General features: G+C 37.8%; 1 protein-coding gene across 1 annotated transcript in view; it reads right to left on the bottom strand.

Moving 5' to 3' along the window:
* The window catches only part of FMN2 (formin 2), a 168,377-nt gene that overhangs the window by 97,372 nt on the left and 47,254 nt on the right, over positions 1-23,751 (bottom strand). The window contains exons 5-6 of the mRNA XM_054396857.1: positions 12,350-14,193; positions 11,198-11,342 (exon numbers count right to left, since the gene is read on the bottom strand). Coding sequence (XP_054252832.1) covers positions 11,198-11,342; positions 12,350-14,193 — 1,989 coding nt within the window. The remainder of the gene's footprint in view (positions 1-11,197; positions 11,343-12,349; positions 14,194-23,751) is intronic.

Below are 23,751 nucleotides of genomic sequence, written 5' to 3'. Positions count from 1 at the left end.
TCCAGTCCCCAGGAACCTCTCCTGTCTGCCACCACTTACCAAAGATGATGAAGAGTCATCTGGCAATGACTTCTGCCAGCTCCCTCAGCACCTGTTGGTTCATGCCATCAGGACTAATGGATTTATGGATGTCCAGATTGCCTGACTGTTCCTTAACCCAGTCCTCATCAACCAAGGAAAACTCCTCCTTTGTCATGCCTTCCTCTGGTGCCTCAGGGGTCTGGGGCTCCTGAAGACAGTCTCCAGCAGTAAAGACTGAGACAAAGAAGACATTTAGTAACTCTGCCTTCTTAGTATCCTTTGTCACCGAGGCACCAACCTCATTCAGCAGTGGGCCTGCATTGCCTCTGGTCTTAGATTTTCTTGCAATGTATTTGAAGAAGCCCTTTCTGTTGTCCTTGACCTCTTTTGAAAGGTTGAGTACCAATGAGGCCTTAGCCTTGCTAGTTTCCTCCCAAAACCCTCTGACAATAGTCTTACACTCCTCCCAAGTGGCCAGCACTTCCTTCCACAATCTGTAGACTCTCTTCTTCCACTTGAGTTTGCTTAGCAGTTCCCTACTTAACCAAACAAGTCTCCTGGCTCCCTTTCTTTATTTCCTACTTGTTAGGATGCTCTGATAGTGAGCTTGGAAGAAATGGCCCTTGAATATTAACCAACTATCATGGGCCTCATTGCCTTCTAGTACCCTGTCCCATGAGATTTCCCCTAGCAGTTGTATGAAAAGGCCAACGTTGGCCCTGCTGAAATCTAAGGTTGTGATCCTGCTTGATATTCTGTTCCTAGCATACAAGATCCTGAACTTCACCATCTCATGATCACTGCAGCCAAAGCTGCCCTCAGCCTTCACTGCTTCACTCAGAACCTCCTTGTTAGTGAGTATCAGGTCCAGTGCTCCTCTCTTAGTTGACTCATGCACCATTTGCATCAAGAAGCTAGTATGCATTTACTTGCTTGCAGACAGCGAAGTTTTACAAATAAAATAGATCTTGGGTAGCAAGGTATGGATCAATACTTTCTAATGACTACATTGCAATGTACATCTATCACAACACCACAAGTATCTTGCACACACACACGTGCACATAACAAAAAAAAAGTGTGGACAAAACTTAAAAAAAAAAAAAAAACAAAAAAACCCCAAAAACCAGAAACTCTTTACTGCTGTTGCTATCAAACCATATATCCAGAAATGACAGAGCAACACAAAGAAACAATGTAGTATGTTACATAAGAACAGCTCAAAAACTTCTTAAAGCTGCCCACTCCAACACTAACCAAACTGAATTTGGTATGGAAGATGTTAGGGAAACTATTCATAGAATCATAGAATCAAGAAGGCTGGAAGAGACCTCAAAGATCATCGAGTCCAACCTGTCACCCTAAACCTCATGACTATCTAAACCATGGCACCAAGTGCCACGTCCAATCCCCTCTTGAACACCTCCAGAGATGGTGACTCCACCACCTCCCTGGGCAGCACATTCCAATGGCCAACCACTCTCTCTGTGAAGAACTTTCTCCTCACCTCCAGCCTAAACCTCCCCTGGTGCAGCTTGAGACTGTGTCCTCTTGTTCTGCTGCTGGTTGCCTGGGAGAAGAGACCAACCCCCTCCTGGCTACAACCTCCCTTCAGGTAGTTGTAGACAGCAATGAGGTCACCCCTGAGCCTCCTCTTCTCCAGGCTAAACAGTCCCAGCTCCCTCAGCCTCTCCTCATAAGGCATTGATTCCAGTCCTCACCATTATTGCTTTTATTCAAGCCCGAAACATCTCAAATTAGTAGAATAATTTAAGCTTGCTATTGTCATCAGCATATATAGAGTCCTTTGTTGCCTTTGTTTTGAGCAAGAAAACTATCCCAAAGCTGGCCAAAAAAATGTTGTTTAAAAAATGAATGCAAACCCGTTGCAAAAAGTTCTATAAAGGAAAGAACTGTAATCATACAAAATGACAAGAGCTCATCTGGACTATGTGTCTACATTTCTGTCATTCACATTTTGCCAAAATGAACTAGAATGGAACTAATGTAGACTACTATGTTGGCTAGGAGTAAAGCTAAGCAAAAGAGAACAGGAAGTAAAATAGCTTTGTTAAATGGTCTTCCCCAAAACAATATCACAACTGCATTCAGGTGTGAACGTACTTAGGACTAAGGAAGAACCCGCAACTTGACCTTTTCAAAGGAAACAAATCTACCCTGTACTCTCTTGAAGACCCAAAGAGCAAGAATGAGCTGGAATCTGTTCTTGAATCTCTCCCGCTTTTAATAACGTCAGCACCCATAAAGTAGTATATTTGCTTCAGATTCTGAAATTGCTGTTTCTAACACACTAGAATACATCAGAGAGCAACTGAGATCAGGTCTACAAATGTGGCAAGGGCTGAACACTAGAAAGAAAAGCAGCAAATAAATAATATTGTTATGATGTAGGCTAGAACATAATTTCTTAAGAGACATGATTCCTGTTGATGTTATAGGACCAGATTAAGTGCTGTAGTAAATCCATTGAAGTCCTGTGCTCTAAAATCAATCTGGCCTAAAAGTTTGCAGGAAAAAAAAGAAGATGCTTTTTCTGAAAGTGAGTTGAAAGTGAGTAATTATTTACTGAATGCCTCAAGTAATCAGAGGAGAAAAAAAGAGGGGGCAAAAAAGTAAGTTATCTTCATTGCCAAAATTCTGAACCATAATGACATAGAGAGTACTGAAGAGCATGACTGTTAGGTGAATGAGTGCAGAACAGCAACAGATAAAGTGTTTTCATGTAGCAGCTACCAGTTTTGTCTGCCTTTATTTAAAATATATGCTTTATGTCAAATTTAATACTAATTTCTTCCCATAGAATGACTCTAACAATACAACACTAATTCAGAAAATATGAATAAACAATAAAATAAATCAGCTTCATAGTCTGGGCCTACAGCCTACAGACGAGTGACGCCATTTAAGGGTGGAACAACAAAAGGTTGATAAATCCAATCTCTACAAGATCTAAAGCCTCAGAGACAATACACAGCTCTATTTCTGTTTGGATTCTGGAACTTCACTTTAAACAAAATAAAAAAAAAAAAGAACTTAGAGATATTATCTGCAGCATGAAGCCTAGCACAAACTTTCTAATTGTTGAGTAGTCCTCATTGTTAAGCAGCAAACAAACAACATGCCAAATTTATTCTTAACACAAGCAAAAAAAAAAAAAATCAAAGAGATATTTTGTGAAAGGTAATTCAAGACATATGTTTGGTGAGAACCCTGAAGCAAAAATATGAAGATTCCCTTTCCCCATAATAAGATTTAGTTAATGCGTGGAATTTTGCAGTGATTTTTGCTCTCTGGTTCTGATTCCAGCTTCCATCAATAAGAAAAATTATCCTAAGGCTCTTATTGGTTAAGAATAACAACTGTAGTTACAAAAAGGTCACATGCAGAAAGCTCCACTGTACAAGGGCTTATAATAGGGGCTGCAGAAACTGTAAAGTTCCAAACAAGATGTCAAAAGACAGGTTCAGGGCAATGAACCAGTCAACCTTTTCACTAGGTGTTTTATCAAGAGATCTTTTCCACATATTCTAGTATATTCCAAATGTAAAACTGTCAATTACAAAACTGAACACCATATCTTTTGCATGTATGTCTTTGACTTCTTTTAGATAGAATAATGTTATGCTTTTATGAGTTGTGGTTTTTTGTGTGGTGTGTAGTGAGGCCATTAGGTATAACAGGAGATCAAACATTTCTAATTAATACGTAACAAAAAATGAAATCAACCCCTCCATACAACATCCAGTCCTGTCTAACAGCTTATCTGTATTTATCTGGCACATAATGATTTAGCCAAACTCAACTTTTACCACAGAACATCAATCATAAAATGTAACTTTGAGCATACCTGTCTCCTAATCAAACATGGAATCCCCTCTACAAGCTAACTCGTTACTTTTTCCACTGAAGAGTCTCATAATCTATAAGAAGATACCTATGTTTTCAAAATTCTTTTTGTCACATATTTCTAGAAACAAGTTGGTGACATGCTATGCAAATGAATTCCATTAAGCAGTTGTATCTGCCAGCTTGTGGATGCTGTAACTTAACAGTAAATATCATAACATTAACTTTAATTTTATCTATTACCATACTATGATTTTAATGACATGGGTGAGAAACCATTCATGCCTTGTTATGCTGTTTTATTACTAAAAAAGTATTGTTTGATATAAATATCATAAAACTGTTACCACAGAAGTACAAGTAGAAGATTGCTCCTCCAGTTAATATTTCTCACTTATGACATTAGAAGGAAAAAAAATTTAGTTGCTTAGATTCAGATATACAGTAGTAAGTAGATGAGCTTTGTGTTCCTCAACAGGAGCCAGAACAGTATTAAAATATTCCTTAATTAAAAAATTACAATAATATTCTAACTTTAAGGATTGGAGTAGTAGATGGAGATGAAGTTTAAATTCTTTAGTTGCAGGCATTTTTGTAAACTCTTGCTAAACATATTGCATGCCCAAATATATTTCCAATCAGCAGTTAATTTTTTTTATAAGAGATCAGGGTATCAAATCAGGGGAGGGGACTGAGAAGTGAACACAATGCAAGAAAATCCCTCAAACCAAAAAAATCCCAAAGAAATGTGGTAAAGAAGATAGCAATAACAAACAAACAAACCATCCATGCTGTAAAAGCTTTGGTGTCTCCATTTTTAAAGGGCAACATATAGTTAGTCAAAAGTAGGGCATTATCCACTGTACCACTCCAAACAAATATAAGAACTCTTTTGTTCTGTATGGACTAAGTAACAAAATAAGAAAAACATGTAAATCAACACATCTCTAAAAATAATGTTTTGTTTTGTTTTTTAAATAAGAAACCTTAAAACCTCATTTTTCAGGCTGACAATAAAAATCTTTTACATTTGTAAGTCAATTAGGATCTGAAAGTAATGCAGACAAGTATATTCCCACTTAAGTTAGTGATTTCTTATTAAATCATCATGACCACTGTACTAAATTATAATTTCTAGGTGAAACACATTCAATCTATATGGACATGTAATGCTCGAGTAACTTTAAGTTTCTTGATAAGATTTTAAAACGATTGTACTGAAAAGTGTTGCTTCTTGCCTCCTTAGCAAAATCCGGACAGAGAGATGGGAAAAGAAATGTATACTGCTAGCTTCATATTTTCTTCCTTTCTTGTTTTTTGGTGTTTTTTGGTTTTTGTTTGTTTGTTTGTTTTAGTCATCGAACACTACAATGTCTGCTGCACTGAGCCCTTGCACTGAGGGTGTCAGAAGCACCATGGAAATACGGAGAAGAATGTATTTGAAACATATAGAACTACCGGCTATGGAAATGTGAAATCACCAAGTTGCCTGGAAAGCTGGCTCTAAGATGCCCCTATCTCTGTAGCGTCAGATGCAGCTGGGGTTCAAGATTTAGGTTATGTTTTTTAGATACGCAGCTTTCAGTTTTACAGAACAGCTGCAGCTCACTTGCTCTGATACAAAGCCTATTTTCTCTTATTTGAACAAACTTTCAGCAAGACCTTCCCCTGCAGAGATCTTCCAGAACACAGAGAAACACAAAGCCATTGCCATACACTCTACACAGCTCCTGTGGCTGAGAAGCAAATGCAACCTATACAGAATTTGTAAGCAGGAGCAATAGCATCTGAAGAAGTTTGTTTCATCAGCAGAATCTTACAGTGCTAGCAAGGATACATGAACAAAATAGAGAAACCTCAGAGCTCTTAGGTTGCAGGATGAGTTTGCAAGGTTGTCATGTGTTTATTTTTAATCTTGCAAATATAAAATTTGAAGAAAAGAAAGCAGGAAGGAAGCAAGATTGAGAAATGCATATGGTTAACAGAGGACATCAGCTCGGGAAACAAGAACAGGTAGTGATATATGTAGATGCAGGCAGATAAAACTGTGTTTGCAACAGGGAACTTTTTCACTAGTAAAACTATGTCACAAGTAAAACTATGACATATACAATAAACCATACAGAGAGCACATTCATACATCATGTCACAAAATAAAGTATTCTTATAAACTTATATAGGTGAGATATCTAATTTAATAAATTATGAAATTATTAATTATTTCTGTAAATAAAAACAAAGCATCACTCAAGTCCTCTAAAATCCATGTGTGGTGGGGGCAGGAGAACCCCAGCTGTATGTCTAGAGAGTACCTAAAATCACAGCAAGTGGTTGTATCATTGACACAGATAAGTAAGTGTGGATACAGAAAGTTCCTTGAGACAGTGCCTCCACTGTTTGCAGAGAACATAAACTTTCCCTTTCTGAAAATTATTTTTCCCCTTATGCCATTCCTTGTTAATTAATAAACACGAATATACTTATTTCTGTTAACTCAACATTTGCCTTATTTACCAATTTTTACTTATGTGACATTTTATTTATAGAGGTATTCTATTACTACAACTTCTTTATGTTCAACTTAAAAACTCAAAAATACTGAAATCATTGACTAAACTGGTTTTTTGATACATCTTGATTGCATCTAAGTCTTTTGAAACAAAACAAAACTTTTCTGGAGTAGAAGGAGAGATTAAAATCTTAATAGGTTAATAGTAGACTTTCCATATGAGAATTTCTTTAACAATTTTATTTCCTTTACATGACATTACAAACACATGGTCTGCTCTTGATAAGTTCACTGTGGTTACATGTATATTATTTAAAAACAAAACTAAAACAAACAAAACCCCCAAACAGTTAAAAGATTATCAGTAAGGCTTTTATTATGACTACTCAAAAGTTAGGAAAGCAATCTATGCAAGTCAGCTCAGCCTCTTTTTGCATACTTCTTATGCTAAGAGTGATATCAAAATTTTCTGATTATGTACCATTTTTCCACTGAACCCACGCAGCACACACTGGCTATATTGAGTTTACTGTCATTCTTGAGTATGTGGCTTTAATCATGAGACTATCTTTTAATTCCTGCTTCACTAGTTAACATGGTTTTTAAGTGCTGCAACAACTGATAAAAGCATTTCTTCCTCAGGCAACAGCTTTATTTCCTATCAATCATTATGAACTGTGCTCATTCCACACAGTCCATGTTACTTAGGGAAAAGGTCCTGTGAAAAATACTACCCAATCATGCAACCAAAACTAGTATTTTAACTACATGGTGTGGCTGAACAAGACACTTAAAAGAGTCAGTTTTCATCCTCTGCTTGGATCACAAACCATAGGTTTGATGAAATCCACTGTTGCTGAAAGGAACATTCAGGTCAAGACTAGCCCAGGCTCACGAGTTTCTGAGAGAAACTACTTTAGACAGAAGAAGAGGTGACACCGAATCAGACTTATTATGCTCTATATTTCCACCTATCAGATCTTCTCAGTTCTTCACTCCCTTCTAAGTTCGTCCTCTTAATCTTCCTTTGCCTGTCTCATATTAGCTTCTGTTTTCAACATGCCACTACAAGGTTAGAAAAACTTCTTTAAAATGATACCTGAAGTGTCTCCTGAGCAATAGGAGCAGAGTTATAGCCTGTAGAGTGGCAAAATTTAAGAAATCATTCACACTGCTGACAAGACATATATCTGATAAAATTTGCTGTATTTCAAAGTCTAGGAAACTATGCGAACATCAGCAAAACTAGACTTTGTTTTCTTTCTTAACATTGGCAAAATGAAGTAGACATCGATTGAGGGGGAAAATAAAAACCTGATCCAGCAACACTTGCAGCCTGAAGAGCTAGATTTTGGCAGTTATAACAACAGGGGTTTATAATGAAAGCCAGACCACTTTAATAGGTAGCAATGGCAGCCCCACCTGTATTATAGGCCATAAAGAACTTTGAAGATTTAGTATCCATTCTTATTGAATGAGCCTGAACACATTTACAGCAGCTGAGAGTTTGACATATACCTATTAACACAGTAAAATAAATCACAGCTTTTGCTGTAGCACCAAATAAAGGAATAAAATCCCTTGCATTCACAAATAAGTATCAACACTTCACCTTTTTCTCTTTCTTTAAAGTTCTGGAATGGATTTTAATGTGGCCTTCACTCAGCTACATTCAGGTGAAATACTGATTTTTTTTCTTTTTTTAGTATTATTTACTTGTATGCTATTATAAAGTTATTTGCACATGACCATACCAAAGAAAAAACAATTAGCAACAACACTTGGATAGAGTGAAATTAGTTTGGTTGTTCACAGAATTCAAAAAAACCCACAACAATTTAGGTAATTTCACTACTTAAAAAGGGATAACCATTTAGAAATAATTATGTCATGTATATGTGTATATACAGAAGCAAATACAGGCATGTAGTCTATACCATATATCATAAATAGTGCTGTGTGCAGTGCAGCAGTGAACTTCAAAATATTTACTCTTTTACCCACTAAAACATCCTGAAACTATCAAATCTTTCTTCAGATTAGCTAGAATTTTCTCCTCCCCCCACCCTGTTGGCCTCCTCTGTTTTTATTTCAGTTTACAAGAAAAACATTGTTTTACTAAAGTCAAACATTTACATAGAGTACCAAATATTTTATGCATTTGAAAATTGTCTGGGCATTTTTTTCACCGACTACTGTTTCCATAGTAGCTAGTATTTTACATCCAATCCATCTAAGCAATGCATTTGCTCAGCATGCATGAACACCAATGTAAGGAGGAAAACCAGTTGTCAGACTAGAGCATTTCTGGAAAGAAGCAAAGTTGGCATTGTGGGTGCTGGCTCTGTCCAATGCTTCTCTGTAGCTCAGCTGGTGACAGAGCACATCTGCTCTGCATAACATATCCCTATAAAAATCACTGCAGAAACACCATTTGTGAGGTCTTTACAACACCTGTAACTATCACAGCACCATTTGTAAGGTCTTTACAACACCTGTAACTATCAGAAACCATGTAAGTCAGTAACCACTTAAATAGCACTTGGTGCTTCCTATAAAACATGTGGAATTACTGCCATGCATTCCCTAAATAATTGTTCTGCTAAACACTGATCAACTTCATTATCCAAGTCTTTACTCTGGTATAAAGTGCTGTTGTGTACATAGCATATATTCATGAAGCTGTTCTACTTCAGTTGTTTCATGTCAGTATCATGAAAATCCAAAGTGGATTTGAAGACGTGAACACTTAACTTTGACATCTTCAACAAATAATAGCTTTACTTGTACTTTGAATGAAACCCTGTGATTATCCATCTAGTTGATATATTTCCCCCAGTTCAACAAATCATGCTTCTCCATTAAACAATTCTTGTCTTTTGGAGAGCCATACATTTGTTAAAGAGAAACATGCAGTGGATTCTCTTCTGTCATTTCAGGTAGCCCACAGGAAAGATTGTTTTAGATAATGGCACTTACTCAAATTGCCTTAAAGCTCCTTGTGTGGAGCTTTTTGTCATAAACAACTTGTTCTTTCAAAGGAATAAAGACCAATCGGTCACTTTCATTTAGGTTTGTCTACATTTTATTTATTCACAATGTGTCTAAATGTTTAATTGCAAGAAAAATAAATACTCCTGGTGTGAAAATCCACATCTAATGTTTATTCATAATCATTATCTTTAACCATTGTTTATATTAAACACTCCTAATTTCTACTCTGTTTAGAGATCTGTGTCACCAACTCCATGAAATGTGAATAGTCTGACAGTGCACAGGCAAAGTATTACTTTTCTTTTTTTATTATTACTTAAAGAGCTATCGTACTAATTTAGTTAAGCATAAGCATTAAAAGGGGGAGGGAAGGAGGGAAGGAGGGAAGGAGGGAAGGAGGGAAGGAGGGAAGGAGGGAAGGAGGGAAGGAGGGAAGGAGGGAAGGAGGGAAGGAGGGAAGGAGGGAAGGAGGGAAGGAGGGAAGGAGGGAAGGAGGGAAGGAGGGAAGGAGGGAAGGAGGGAAGGAGGGAAGGAGGGAAGGAGGGAAGGAGGGAAGGAGGGAAGGAGGGAAGGAGGGAAGGAGGGAAGGGCAGCAGAAGTCTAGCACTTCACAGATTTATTGCAGGACAGCAAGTAGCTGCAGCACTGTTACCTTTCCTCCCATGCCAATTAGCACAGCACACTGGTACATGACGAATAGCCACATGAGCGTGGCTGCACTATCCTTTCCATCCAGATAAAGGTTTTGTCCAACATCTTGGGATAATCTTCTAACTTAACTACCAGTTCCATTGCCTACAGCAGGTTGCCAGCACAGTAATGAGTGTCTGCATGCTTCTATTGCTGACCACTATGTGTGCAGGGGGCACAGTCGCTACTAGGTGAAAAGGTCATATTCAAACATAAGGTCTGTTGCATGAAGATTTTTAAGACTACTACTGTATAACCAGTGTGGTTAAAAAACCTCATATAGAGTTAACTTGTATGATAAAGAAGATGGAAACAAAACCAAAAAAAAAATCTAGTCTTGAATTGAGTACAGGAATGTGAGAATGAGATAAAACAAGAATTGTAACTGCTCTTTATGATTCTACATAAGAACATTCTCCACTGAAAGATGCATTGTAAATTAATCATCATACCGTGACAATTTTATTTTCACACTAATACCAAGAAGATACAGATCTCTGGTCACATAAACATTCAGATTCAATTCTCTGACCATGGGGTTTAAACTTTCACATTTAAAATATGCTTCCTATTTTTATTTTACTGTATACCATTGTATTTCAAGGAAACAAGTGGCTAATGTTGGATTTTTCCCAACTGTGCCTGTCATTTACAGTATGGATCAACTTCATATTCATTATACACAGAAACACAAACTTAGAACTGTTACGACTAGTATAACATTAAGACTTTGAATCTTAAACAAAATTTTTCTCTAAAGTCATGGTAATTCATATGCAACTCAATTTTAAATTTAGGCAGAATAATTTATATACTACTCATTGCATGTGTGCAGTCCATTTCAAAGCACCATATATGCACCTAATTATTTTAATTTTATATTTGTTGATTTTGAATTGGATAAAGCAAAAAATTGTTAAGAAAATACAATGCTGAAAGGTAATTAAAAAAATAATTCTTCAGTCTTTAACACATATAGCTTTGAAACCCATCCTACATTGTCTCCTTTTACAGTAACAATTTCACATCAAGCAAAATTCATCTCAGCTGCATGCAAAAATATGTCTTTATATAACAAACAGCCTAGAAAAGATCTGAAATTAAATGAGTACTCACTTGTTTAGTCTTTGTTTTTGTAATGGTGTCCGAAATGGGTTTCTTCCTCTCTTTAACAGCTGTTTTAGAAAACAGTTCTTCAAACTCATGATAATCTATGGAAGGCTCTTCAATTTTTTCCCACACAAGTGAAGCACTAGAATCTCTAAAGTTAAGCAAAAGACCTATGTAGGGCAATGTCAAACTAAATAAAGTCATAAATGGAGGAATGAAGAAAATAAAATAGCAGCAATTTAAAAGCTGTTGCCTAGCTTCTACTAGCAGCATTTTGATAAGACGTACTGTAGATTCTCCCCCATACTTCTTTTTTTGCAGACAATAATGGTCAAGCTCACTCATATGCACCCACTTTACATACACAGGAATATAAATAAGCTGTAAAACAGAGACACAGACACAAAAAGAAGCAGAAATAGGCAGTTATCTGCAGACCACCTGTGTAACACTGGCAAGAACCTAAAAGAAGAAATTCATTGAAGAAATTCAGAGGCATAAAGAAAAGATTAACAAGGAAACTTATCATAATCAAGAATGGCATTTTACAAACAAAAAAGCTTCAACTACCTAAACCAAGTATGTCAAAGTCCTATCAAAGTAAGGGCTACCAGAATACATTTATGCTTCCAGGCATATAAATTGCAGTTTGGAGTTGCCAACTGAATATATAAGGTGAAAAAAAAAAATCTTTAGGACACTGGAGAAGGAAAGTGGAGGATAAAATACATTCAGCATACGTTCATCTGCAGGGAAGATGCTACCAAAGCTTGCAAGCTGCTATGGAGACAGACCAATTCTATCTTGAAAGTTGAGGGGAAACAAAAATCACATCCTAAAAATCACGTCACAGAACACTTTATGGCACACAGCCATCCCCAGATCTCTGATCAGCACATGGTAACTAACTCCAAAGGACAACTGACAACACTACCCTTGAAAAGCTTTCACATGTAAACAATATTACTCAGAGTTTGTATGCTTTAAGGAAAACAGGCATCCCATTTATATACCCAACTGCAAATAAAATTGTGTTTGTGTTGAGGTTCTCTCAGACACCTGCCTAGCAGTAAATAAAGACTTTTTCTAAGGACATAAAACTCTACCAGGACAGCAATAAAGTGAAAATGACACTCTCTTTACAACTCTATCACTTACCTTTTACTGTGAAGCTGAATTCTCGTCCAGTAAAGAGGCTTCATTGGCCGAGATGGTTCTATCACATGTTTCCTGCTCCCTTTCTCCTGATTCATCCCCATCACAAATAAACCAGCTGGTAATGGAGGAGGAAGAAACCCACATCCCTGTGGGACTGTTGGATATGTGCTGCCTTGGGCTGGTGTTGGAAGAGGTGGTGCTCCTCCAAGCAAAGGCGGTGGGGCTGGAGGTGGAATTCCCTGTCCTGGCAAAGGAGGTGGTGGAGGTGGGACACCTGCACCAGGCAGAGGCGGTGGAGGAGGGACACCTGCACCAGGCAGAGGTGGTGGAGGTGGTGGAGGAGGGACACCTGCACCAGGCAGAGGTGGTGGAGGTGGTGGAGGAGGGACACCTGCACCAGGCAGAGGTGGTGGAGGTGGTGGAGGAGGGACACCTGCACCAGGCAGAGGTGGTGGAGGTGGTGGAGGAGGGGCACCTGCACCAGGCAGAGGTGGTGGAGGTGGTGGAGGAGGGGCACCTGCACCAGGCAGAGGTGGTGGAGGTGGTGGAGGAGGGACACCTGCACCAGGCAGAAGTGGTGGAGGTGGTGGAGGAGGGACACCTGCACCAGGCAGAGGTGGTGGAGGTGGTGGAGGAGGGACACCTGCACCAGGCAGAGGTGGTGGAGGTGGTGGAGGAGGAACACCTGCACCAGGCAGAGGTGGTGGAGGAGGAACACCTGCACCAGGCAGAGATGGTGGAGGTGGTGGAGGAGGGACACCTGCACCAGGCAGAGGTGGTGGAGGTGGTGGAGGAGGAACACCTGCACCAGGCAGAGGTGGTGGAGGTGGTGGAGGAGGGACACCTGCACCAGGCAGAGGTGGTGGAGGAGGGACACCTGCAACAGGCAGAGGCAGTAGAGAAGGGGTTGGGATGCCCCCTCCAGGCAGAGGTTGGGAAGGTGGTGGCAGTCCTGATCCAGGTTTAGGTGGGGGTGGTATTCCTGAGCCAGGCAGAGGAGGTGGAGGAGGAGCACCAGCTCCAGGTAAAGGTGGTGGTGGTGGAGGAGGAGGAGGAGGGGGTGGTGGTGGAATTGGGAAAGAGTGGTTCAGGTGTGATACTGCTGAACCAGAAGAGGGACAGAGTCCTGAGCTGGGCAGGGGTGGTGGGGCTGGCACACCTGCCATGGACATGGGAGTGGCAAGGGAAGGACCATGTGCTCCAGGCAGGGAGGCTGGCAGTGATGAGGGGATGCTACATGTGGATTCTGGGGGCAAAGAATGGGGATGTTCACTACAAGTCACAGCTACAGTACTTAGAGAAGCTGGCATTTCAGTCTCTCCTTCAAATGCAAGAAATGAATTATCTTTGGGTCCTGGAAGAGGTGATTGTTGCATACTCTGCACTGATTGGCTTTCATCCAGGGGCACTGAGATGAGCTTCGGTGACAGAATTAAAGAGATTTCAGAACAAAATGTGGGCTGTAGTTCTAGAGCTGGCAATTTCTGAGTTGACCCTTCAGTTTTGCCACTTTCTGAGTGTGGTGGAGCTGGTGGCTGTGGCAGTGCATTGGCTGAAGGCATTGTGTGTGTTAAATAATCCTCTGTTGGTGATGTTTGTACAGATCTTGCTTGTGACGCAGTCTTGTGTATGGTCTTCTCTTCATTCATATGAAGAGTCATGCTGCTAAGGTCCCTGCAGACTGCGTGTGTCTGCTGATTTTCCTGCTCCTTCACAGTACTTTGTACTTCTGCAGCAGGGAACTGTTTCTCTAGTTCTGCAATTTTGGTCCTCAGATCCTCAATAGTTTGCTCAAGTTGCTGGATGACATTGGCACGCTCCTCAGATTTCACTTCAAACTCGTCCTTTGAAAGAAAAAAAATAGGCACAAAATAGGTAACATTCATTACCATGTAAAAAGTAAGTTTATATCAAGAGTATTGGTACTCCAGAAGTTCAGAAATATCCAGTTATTTTCAGCATTTGTAAACATCTATTTTTGGGTACCTGCATCTTACAGTGAAAGAAGATAGTTTAGGAAAACTGCTTACTTAAACATGAAACTACCTTCATCAATCCAAGCATGTTTTAGACTGATTATATTTGGGAAATTACAAGAATCAGCTGCAACCCTCCCCTTTCCCCACACAGCTTCACCAAGAAAACAACCAACCACTGAGCATGAGTGCTGCAAGCATTTGTGTGCACATGCATGTGCAGATGTGGCAGTGAGAAGGACGTAGCATTAGTTTAAGTCTGTTAATTGAAAATCTGGTAAACATTTCTTCAAAGGGATGCAATCTACATAAGACTCAACATACTGCTGATCTCTGGATTGTAATATACAGTCTAGTGATACAATACAGATTAGGAATACAGAACACAACAAATGTTCACTTTTTGAAAACAGCTAATTTCCCAACAGAGTAATGATGCTTTTCTCCAGACAGTATGCTTGAGAAGGAAAAGAAGTAAGAGAAAACTAAAAGAGAACATTCCTCCTACCCAAAATTTGAAACTCCTCTGGCAAGTGACAAACTGTGAATGAGTAACATTAGAAAAGCTTCCTGTCTGGAATGGTTATTCTACAGTTGACGATTGCTACATGTTTTTATATCTTTCATGGAAGCATTTGACCCTGCCTGATGTAGTTTGACTAGAGGAACCATTAACTTTAAATGACATAGTAATTCTTACATTTTTAAATAAACACCAGAAACAAACTGTACTTAAAGAAGTTCCAAAAGAAGTATCCTAGTCTGAAAATAGCCATTTGTGCTTATTCAAGGAAGTTGAACAGGAGATAGAACAGAAATGACTTTGCAACACAAAACCTCTTAAGAAAATTTAATAAATTACTATTTTCTAGCTACACACATATACTCTTTAGTACTTTTTGGTTGTTTTTAATTCAGTTTATTGGTCATCACTTTAAGCATTTAGTTTAATTAAGTTTGCTGTGCAACCAGTTTTCTAAATGGTTTCAGCAAAAAAGTTTTCTAATGCCTTTTTGTTCCCTTTTATAGCATTGTAAGCTTCATGGATGAGACTATAGCTTACGTATAGGAAATCTTTCAAATATTGAGATTCTACAGACATACAACAGCTGATATACTAATTGCCTTGATTTGTCTCAGGAAGATGTGTTTCTCATCTCATCCTTTGACACATGAATCATTTAAAAGTTGGAAAATTAAGTTGTAACTACCAGAGAAAGGAACATTCCCCCTCTCCTCCCACCCTCCCCAATTAATAGTGAAGTAGTGAACATAGCAAATGTATTAACAAACAATATTATAGCAAGGAAAAAAGGCTGAAAAAGACATTTCCACTACAGACTCATGATGCTTCAAGTCCACTCAGTTCCTTTAATAATTCCATACTTTGCAGCAGAAGCAGTTTAGCTGAAGAACTTTGTTGTAAAGGAGAAAGAATATTCTATTATTGCTTTGTTTCATCTGCTCTTATCCCTTTACTAGTCAGCTGCAAATACAGTAAGGCCTATCAATTCTTCAAACATAAATCAAAGCAAATGTGTTCCTAGCATAAAGCTACACAACCATTTTCAGTTATTTGGGAATAAATCAATTTTCTCCAGACTGTAACTATCCTAAGCTCCCATTTTACACTGTAAGAATACTTCACAAGAGGTTTATGACAGGTTTCCAATTCTACTTGAATTGGAAGATTCATTCCTGCCACAATTCTACTCAAGTCAGAAGGATTAGACACAATATTAAGGCAAATTTCTTCAGAACCATTTAATGATGGCTGATTTCAGAACAGTTCAGTTAAAAAAAACAAACTCATATTCTTAGAAGACTGCATTGAACTTTTCACAAGAAAAAGAGGTAATTCTTGAATTCTGAATTTCTACCTGAGTTACAGGAAAAACCTTGAATTCACTGTTTTAGAAGAGTTTACCCTATAGATCATGAAATTTCTTTCAAGAGAAGATGTATTTTTTAAAGTTAAAAAAAAAAAAGGAAATCAAGTTAAATAATTAAGCAATTCAGATAAGAAACAAAACCATATTGATTAAAGGAACTTTTACTATGTGCCCTAAGAAACAAGTTTTTGATTGTCTTCGAGACATGGCATTTCAAACAACCTCGTGATATGCTGTTATGTTGTTACCTAACAATCATCAGTATATTCAGGTTTTCACAGAAACAGCATATTATAAACAAACAAGGTTTCACTGTGAATGCAGAGATATTTATCCAGAGAAAATTGCATACATTTGGCTTAAAACCCAAACAAATTAAACAAAACCAAAGCCTGACTATATGCTTCAGTAATTATATAGAGATATTTTTCATTTTGACCTTTAAGATGCCCTCAGACTATTTTAATTAGATTTCTGCATTTCCCCTAGAAAGAAGTTTCCTCTAGATCAGAAAGGACTATATCAAAAAACACAAGCCACAGGACAGTTGCACTATCCTTGACAAGGAAGAAAATCTAAAATATATATAAGTCCAATGAGAAATTAAATAGACAATTATCTTAGAAGAATAACCAAAGGAAGACTTAATTTTTCATACATGTAAAAGATGGTCAAAAGCAGTTGACAAGAACAAGAAGACCCAGGTAGAAAACAAAAACAAAGCAAAGAAACCCTAAGTTGCATAATGAAAAGAAGGTTAATTTTTAATCCAAATGACAATTCCAGAGCAGAAACCTACAGGGTATAAAAGAGATATGAGGGAACTCTGTCTTGCCTAGAGTTCTTACCCAGGACCCAGGTACTGTGGAACAGTCTTCTTTCTGTAAAGAAAGAAAGAAAGAAAGGTGGAAGCTTAAGCCTTGCTTTGTCCAGATGAGTTATGTGTGAAGAATGTAATCAGGGAAAATATTCCAGAGGTGGCTATAGAATGGTGTCCAGCATGTTCCACAGAGGTTGTACATGCTCCATATCTAATGAGTTGGATGCTCAGTCTGGAATTGCTGGCCTGACTGCATTTGTGTTGCACTGATAGGCTTGTGTGTGTACAGTACCCAACTGATCTAGGAATGTTGGGTTTGCTGGGTAAAGGTTGTACCTTGGATATGTACATTTACCAAAACCCTGTAGGTTGTATCCAATTCATTCAAATGTCAAGTTTCCCACATGCATATCCGATGTCCAACACACAGCTGATCTAGATAAATAGATCACACCCAGGACCTCCAAACATGTAAAAGCACAGATTGCAGCTACCTCGTCTACTGAGTGGCATCCTAGTTTCTCAGATGAGTGACTGAAACCTACCGACCCTTCTATAACTAAATTTCCACGCAGAAAAAATCCCACACATCTCTGAAACTTAGTTCTAGTCTATATGTATATACACACACATATACAATACACATACATGTGAATATATATTCATCTGTATCTATCTCAACTTTCATTCACTTATATACTTTATGAACAACCATAATGTGTGGTGGTGTTCTGAAAATGAACAGAATAGCAGTTCTTAACGGTAATTCTGGAATATTTGAAAAAAATAAAGACAGAGTTTAGTTTTAGAAGTTAATGTCTTATATTACAAACCTAACAGTTGCATCGCTAGTCTGATCATTTTCAGTAATTAATCACTTAGTGTCATGGAATTGCCTGTCTGGGCAGAATACATATTTAGATGATCTTGGGCTTTTAAAAAAAAAAAAACAAACAAACCTTAATCTTTTAGTTTCTCTATCAGAATTAATGAATCAGTCTATGCTGCTATGGGACTGCAAGCATGCACAGAGAATAGTAGCATACACTTAAACAGCATTAAGATGGCAACGTAAGATTCCTCAGGTCTTCCAATATGTCAGTGTCTGGTAGTACTAGTATTGTGCAATTGCTTGGAAGGACGATCTTCCCAATTTTCTTTGTAAGTAAATGCCGCTCTCCTACACAGAGTATAAAATGTTTGAACACACATGCCCACCAAATGGAATAAAATAGTGCCATAGTGAGCATTAAATTCAATCAGAGAAATGTGAACTTTATTCAGGTTTCTGTCTTTAATGCGGTCTCATTTTCAAAGTTACTTCTCATAACTGCAGATCAGCCTTAAGAAAAAGAGAGACAACATTTTAACAGACATTTTCAGTGTATGCAGAGATTGCCAAATTAGAAGTATTGATGGACACTGGATTTACATTCAAACAAAAGTGCATCCATCTAATTAGTTCGCACATTTCACTTAGCCCCAACGCTCATTGCAACATTTCAGTTTTCCAGCAGTAGAAGCTGAGTCACAAGCTACCAAAGTTGTCAACAGTATCAGGGGAAACTTCTGAAGAAGTGGAATTAGTATCAGATACTAGTTTCTTCCTCAGACTACAAGATCAAATCTAGGTTAAGTAGCTTTTATTGTACTGAAGGTACATTCTTGCAATAATCAACATTTCTCCCTACAACCACAAGGGAAAACGCTCCCCAAGATAGCTCTGAACAAAGAAGGCATGAAAACAAATGGTGTAGTGCACTGTGCTGACTAAAGGGTGGATGTATGCAACAGATGGATTACACCAGCCTGTGCTGTGCTGGCAGTTGGACTATTTAGATCTTCTTAACCTAAGGAGTTAGGACACATCTAATTAACCACATCATTCTGTCATAACCATAAGGGCAACTAAAAAAATCCCAAAACCAATCCAAACCCCATGCAGAAACAAATAATTATTGCAATTCAAATAGTTTCAATAAGCAAACATAACATCAGCAGGGAGCATGGCTCTTTGAAGAAAGATGCTTGCATTATAAATGCCAGATTGTAAAGCTGTAAGTGGAAGGAAACCATTTTTACGCAGATTCAGTTTCTTGAAGCCAGATTGTAAAGGTATAAGTAGAAGGAAACCATTTTATTCAGATTTAGTTTCTTGAAATGTTTGAATTCCTTATCCCTAGGCTAAGTTCATTTCAGAGAATAAGATCCCAGTTCATTTCAGTTCCCATTTTAGTTAATAATAAAAAAATAAAAACCAAACGCCAAAGCTTGAAAGTTTTTCCCTGTAAGTAGATTCTTAACTAAGCTAAAATATAATCTCACGTCACCAGCAAGTTCTGCCACAATAGGAACCTCAAAAGAAATTTTGTAGACTATAGACCAGAAAAATAAATAAAAACAATCTCTCAGAACTACTGACAATTTGAGGAGTTACACAGCAGTCACTTATAATTGCTGTTGTCTTACATATTACTTTAAGCTTGCACAAATAGCACTTTTTAGCCTGATTGCCTGCAAAGTTTTAGACTTGTTATATTTCAAGACAAGCAAAGAAATCAACAATGAAAAAATCTTCAAGTCTGGAGGGTTCCTCTCCTAACACATATGAAGTATTATTAGAGAAGTGTGAAACAGTACAGCAGTAAACAACAGACTTCAAAAGAGTCTTAGTCCTCCATATAGCTTCATTTAGCCCAGAAACCAGTTTAACTATTCTGTCATTAACACAGTGTAAAACAAGTATGTAAATGAGAATGGGCACAGAAATAAGAAAAAAAAAAAAACTGTATTAATTTTAATATAAACTTATTTTGCCTATTGTTGTTGGGGTTTTTTTCAGGTGTTCTGTTGACCACACAGACTGTTAGAGCAGGCTGCACTGAAGTGTTTTGGCAGAATAAGAGATAACTAAAACCTAGCCATCTATGCCAGCAATCCAATTGGAAACACATATCTTAAGAATCACACATTTCCTTAAAAGTTAGGATAAAAACTGGTTTAGATTTATTTTCTGCTCAATATTTAGATTATTGAAATTACTATTTCTTGATGAATTATTTCCTTTCCTCTATCATCCTCATTTGTCATAAAGTATATTAAGTACTGTGTTAAGTTTTGGGCAACTTAGTACAAGGAAGACATTGAGGCACTGGAGCGAACTAATCTAGTGAAGGACCTAGAGAGTAAGTCTTATGAAGAGTGACTGGGGGAACTGGGACTGTTTAGCTTGAGGAAAAGGAGGCTCAGGAGAAACCTTATGCTCTCTACAACTACCTGAAAGGACAACATAGAGAGGTAGGTGTTGGTCTCTCCTCAGAGGTAATTAGTGATAGGGCAAGAGGGAATGGCCTCAAGCTGTACCAGGGTAAGTTTAGGCCAGACATTAGGAAAGATTTTTTTCACTGAAAGGGCAGTTAAGCACTGTAACAGGGCTGTGAGGGGAGGTAGTTGAATTACTATCACTGGATGTGTTTAAAGGTTGTTTAGATGAGGCACTTAGTGATATGGTTTAGAATAGGGTTAATGGTCGTACCTAATGACCTCAAGGGTCTATTCCAGCCTGAAAGGTGTGGATAGTTTTACTGTGCATCCAGATCAAGGCAACCATCTATCTCGTTTTGTTAAAACACAAAATAAGTTCTAGCATACCTTGAATATTTACCACATTGGCACACTAGGGAAAGGGGCTGAACTTTTTCATACCAGACCTTTTCCCACTTTTCAAGTAGTCACTTGGAAACTACCTTATTCTGTTATTATTTCTGCATTCTTTATATACAGAAACTCTATGAGTTTTTATTCTAGAAATAACAGTAAGGATTCTATTGCCCAAAATACTCACATTAATTACTTAAATTTGAGGATGAAGAATGCTTTCAATATCTAGTAATGGCGATTGAAAAAAGCTAATGATTTTCCAGGTGATTCTTACTGCAACCTGGTAAGCAACTGAAAGGAGTATGATACTTCTACACAATACTTGCCCTTTTTATCCAAGAGTTCAGCCAGACCACAAAACGAGAGGTTCACATGTTGCTTTTGTTTCAGGCTTCCAGCAGGCAGTAAGCAGTAAAAAATAACCACAGTAAGAATAAATCTTTGTAGAAAAGAATGAACAATCTTCACTACTCTGATGTATGACCCTATTACCCACAACTAAAAAAAGGCTGGAGAAACAGAATCAGAGCCTTCACAAAATATCTCCAATGAATATGCTGAATGCAAAGGGCTGAATGCAGACAGTCAGCTTCTCTAGCTCTTTGAAAGCATGAAGGCTATATTAAAAGCTGTGTCATTTTGACTGACAGAACATCAAATATTTGGAGAGGTTAAGTAAAAACCTTTTGGTATCATGGTCATCAGAAAAAAAAAATCATTTATCTCTTCATGAAAAGTTGAATATTGAAAACAAAGAAAGTAATTAAATATTCAGAAATAGGTGAGTTAATTTTTGTCAATAGTTTCAGGTTTATGCTCTATAGAACACAAAAAAGGAAAACTATGCATTTAAAAAATTAAATTATATTTTACATTTCTAAGTTTTAGGTTTTGCTAACAAAAGTGGGTTTTTTTTCCTCTCTCTTCTATACATAGAATCCTATGAATATTTTCAGTATCTACACCACTGGAAAACACCTTTAATGCTGAGAGAAATAAGAGGATTTTACGTTTAGAATATGGCTTACTTTTGACTGGATGAAGACTTTCAAATAAGTTAAGCAAACTTGGCAAATAAGATCAGTCTGTCCTGCTAGGAATGTCACAAGAAAAAATTTTCTTTCACTGACCATATGCTCTTTGGAGACACGTTTTACAGAACGTGCATCTGTACAAACATATATGCACACAAACTTATATGCACCCACTTTTTCATACTACTCTCTTGTATTTAATACTATTTCTTCATCTGTTCAATTCAGTTTCTGTGGAGTTTTTTTTTTTACAAAAAGTTTAGAAACTAGATATGTAAATACCTAAAATACCAAAAATATTCCATGTTGTTCAAATATATGGTACCATTAACTACACAAAACCTCTGTGTTTCCTTGTCTCCAAAAGGTGAGAGGAATTTCATATGCAAATGACCAAACTTTCTATTTAAACCATATCTTAGGGAGAAGAGTTTGTGGATTTTAATCTAAAATAGGATTTTTTTTTTGAGAGAGAGAATTTTAGTGGTATTTTAATAATTAATAAATACAGCTCTGATATATATTTCACTCTGACCATAAATTCATAGATGGAATGAACAATCTCAATTTACCTATTTTCACAAGTGACAAGAGTGAGGAATCAGAGGAAAAAAGAAAACAATTCCAAATTGCTTTTTCAATAAGTGTTTGCCTTCTGGAGTCCCTATTACAAGAGGGATATGGACATGCTGGAACGTGTCCAGAGAAGGGCCACGAGGATGATCAGAGGGCTGGAGCACCTCTCCTATGAGGACAGACTGAGAGAGTTGGGGCTGTTCAGTCTGGAGAGGAGAAGGCTCCGGGAAGACGTTATTGTGGCCTTCCAGTATCTGAAGGGGGCCTACAAGAAAGCTGGAGAGGGACTTGACTTTTGAGGGTATCAGGTAATGATAGGTCTAGGGGGAATAGAACACAGCTGGAAGTGGGGAGATTCAGACTGGACATGAGGAAGAAGTTTTTCATCATGAGAGTGGTGAGACCCTGACATGGGTTGCCCAGGGACGTGGTTGAGGCCCCATCCCTGGAGGTGTTTAAGACCAGGCTGGATGAGGCTTTAGACAGCCTGATCTAGTGTGAGGTGTCCCTGCCAATGGAACTAGATGATCCTTGTGGTCCCTACCAACCCTGACTGATTCTATGATTCTATAATACATTTCTATTCACTGCTCCCTCAGAGAAGTAACAGTACTCTGTTAGTATTTTACATGATCACTATAAAAAGTAGTAGAAGAAACATACTAGTACTCAGAATCACACACACAAACAGAAGTAATTCTTTATGTGCAAACACCATTGTGTATAATAAACCATCTCTTAAGAAGGAGAAAGTGCCTCATGCTATAGACAAGAACTTTAAGTACCACCAAATAATTCTAGTTAAAATTAATAAATTCCTTAGTTTTACTCTTATATCTTGTTGTTTTCCTATCAGTGATAGAAGGAGGGGAAGTATGTAAATTTTAAGTTAACTCCCATTGGATAGAATTTGCAAACGCACTATTCAGACATTATTATTGCCTGAACCTTTAGCTTGGTGCTAGTTTTCAAAGAAGTTGCAACTAAGATGGCAAAGAAAGATCTGTCTGGTTTTGTCCATAAAACACAGTCAAAATTGAAAACGCATCATACACATTATGACTACAAGTTGCCAAATCTGTAATTAGCTCTGTCATATTCTTATAAAACTCTGTGATGTGAAAGTTGTGAAACTAGATGTATCACTTGAACTTACTCTGCAGCTTTTCATGAATTTTAATCAAAACCTGTACGTACATAGTATTCAAATTAGGAGTAACTGATAGGTAATAGATGTGCTTTATCTCCTTAAGCTGTTATCAAAACAACACACTGGAAATGTAGCAAGACTTAGAATTTGTACACTGACCAGGCAAAGCAGGAAGTGCGTATTAGGACTACCACATACCCATCCACAGAGATGAGCAAAGTCATACAAAAAATAACCAAACATCTAAGCTAGCCTTGCTTGGAAGAGGTTGCTGATGGGGAAGGGATTGGACAG

The sequence above is a fragment of the Indicator indicator genome, chromosome 2, assembly GCF_027791375.1.
Source record: "Indicator indicator isolate 239-I01 chromosome 2, UM_Iind_1.1, whole genome shotgun sequence".
NCBI lineage: Eukaryota > Metazoa > Chordata > Aves > Piciformes > Indicatoridae > Indicator > Indicator indicator.
The sequence above is the reverse complement of the archived record's forward strand: the minus strand, read 5'-3'. Positions and strand labels throughout refer to the sequence as shown.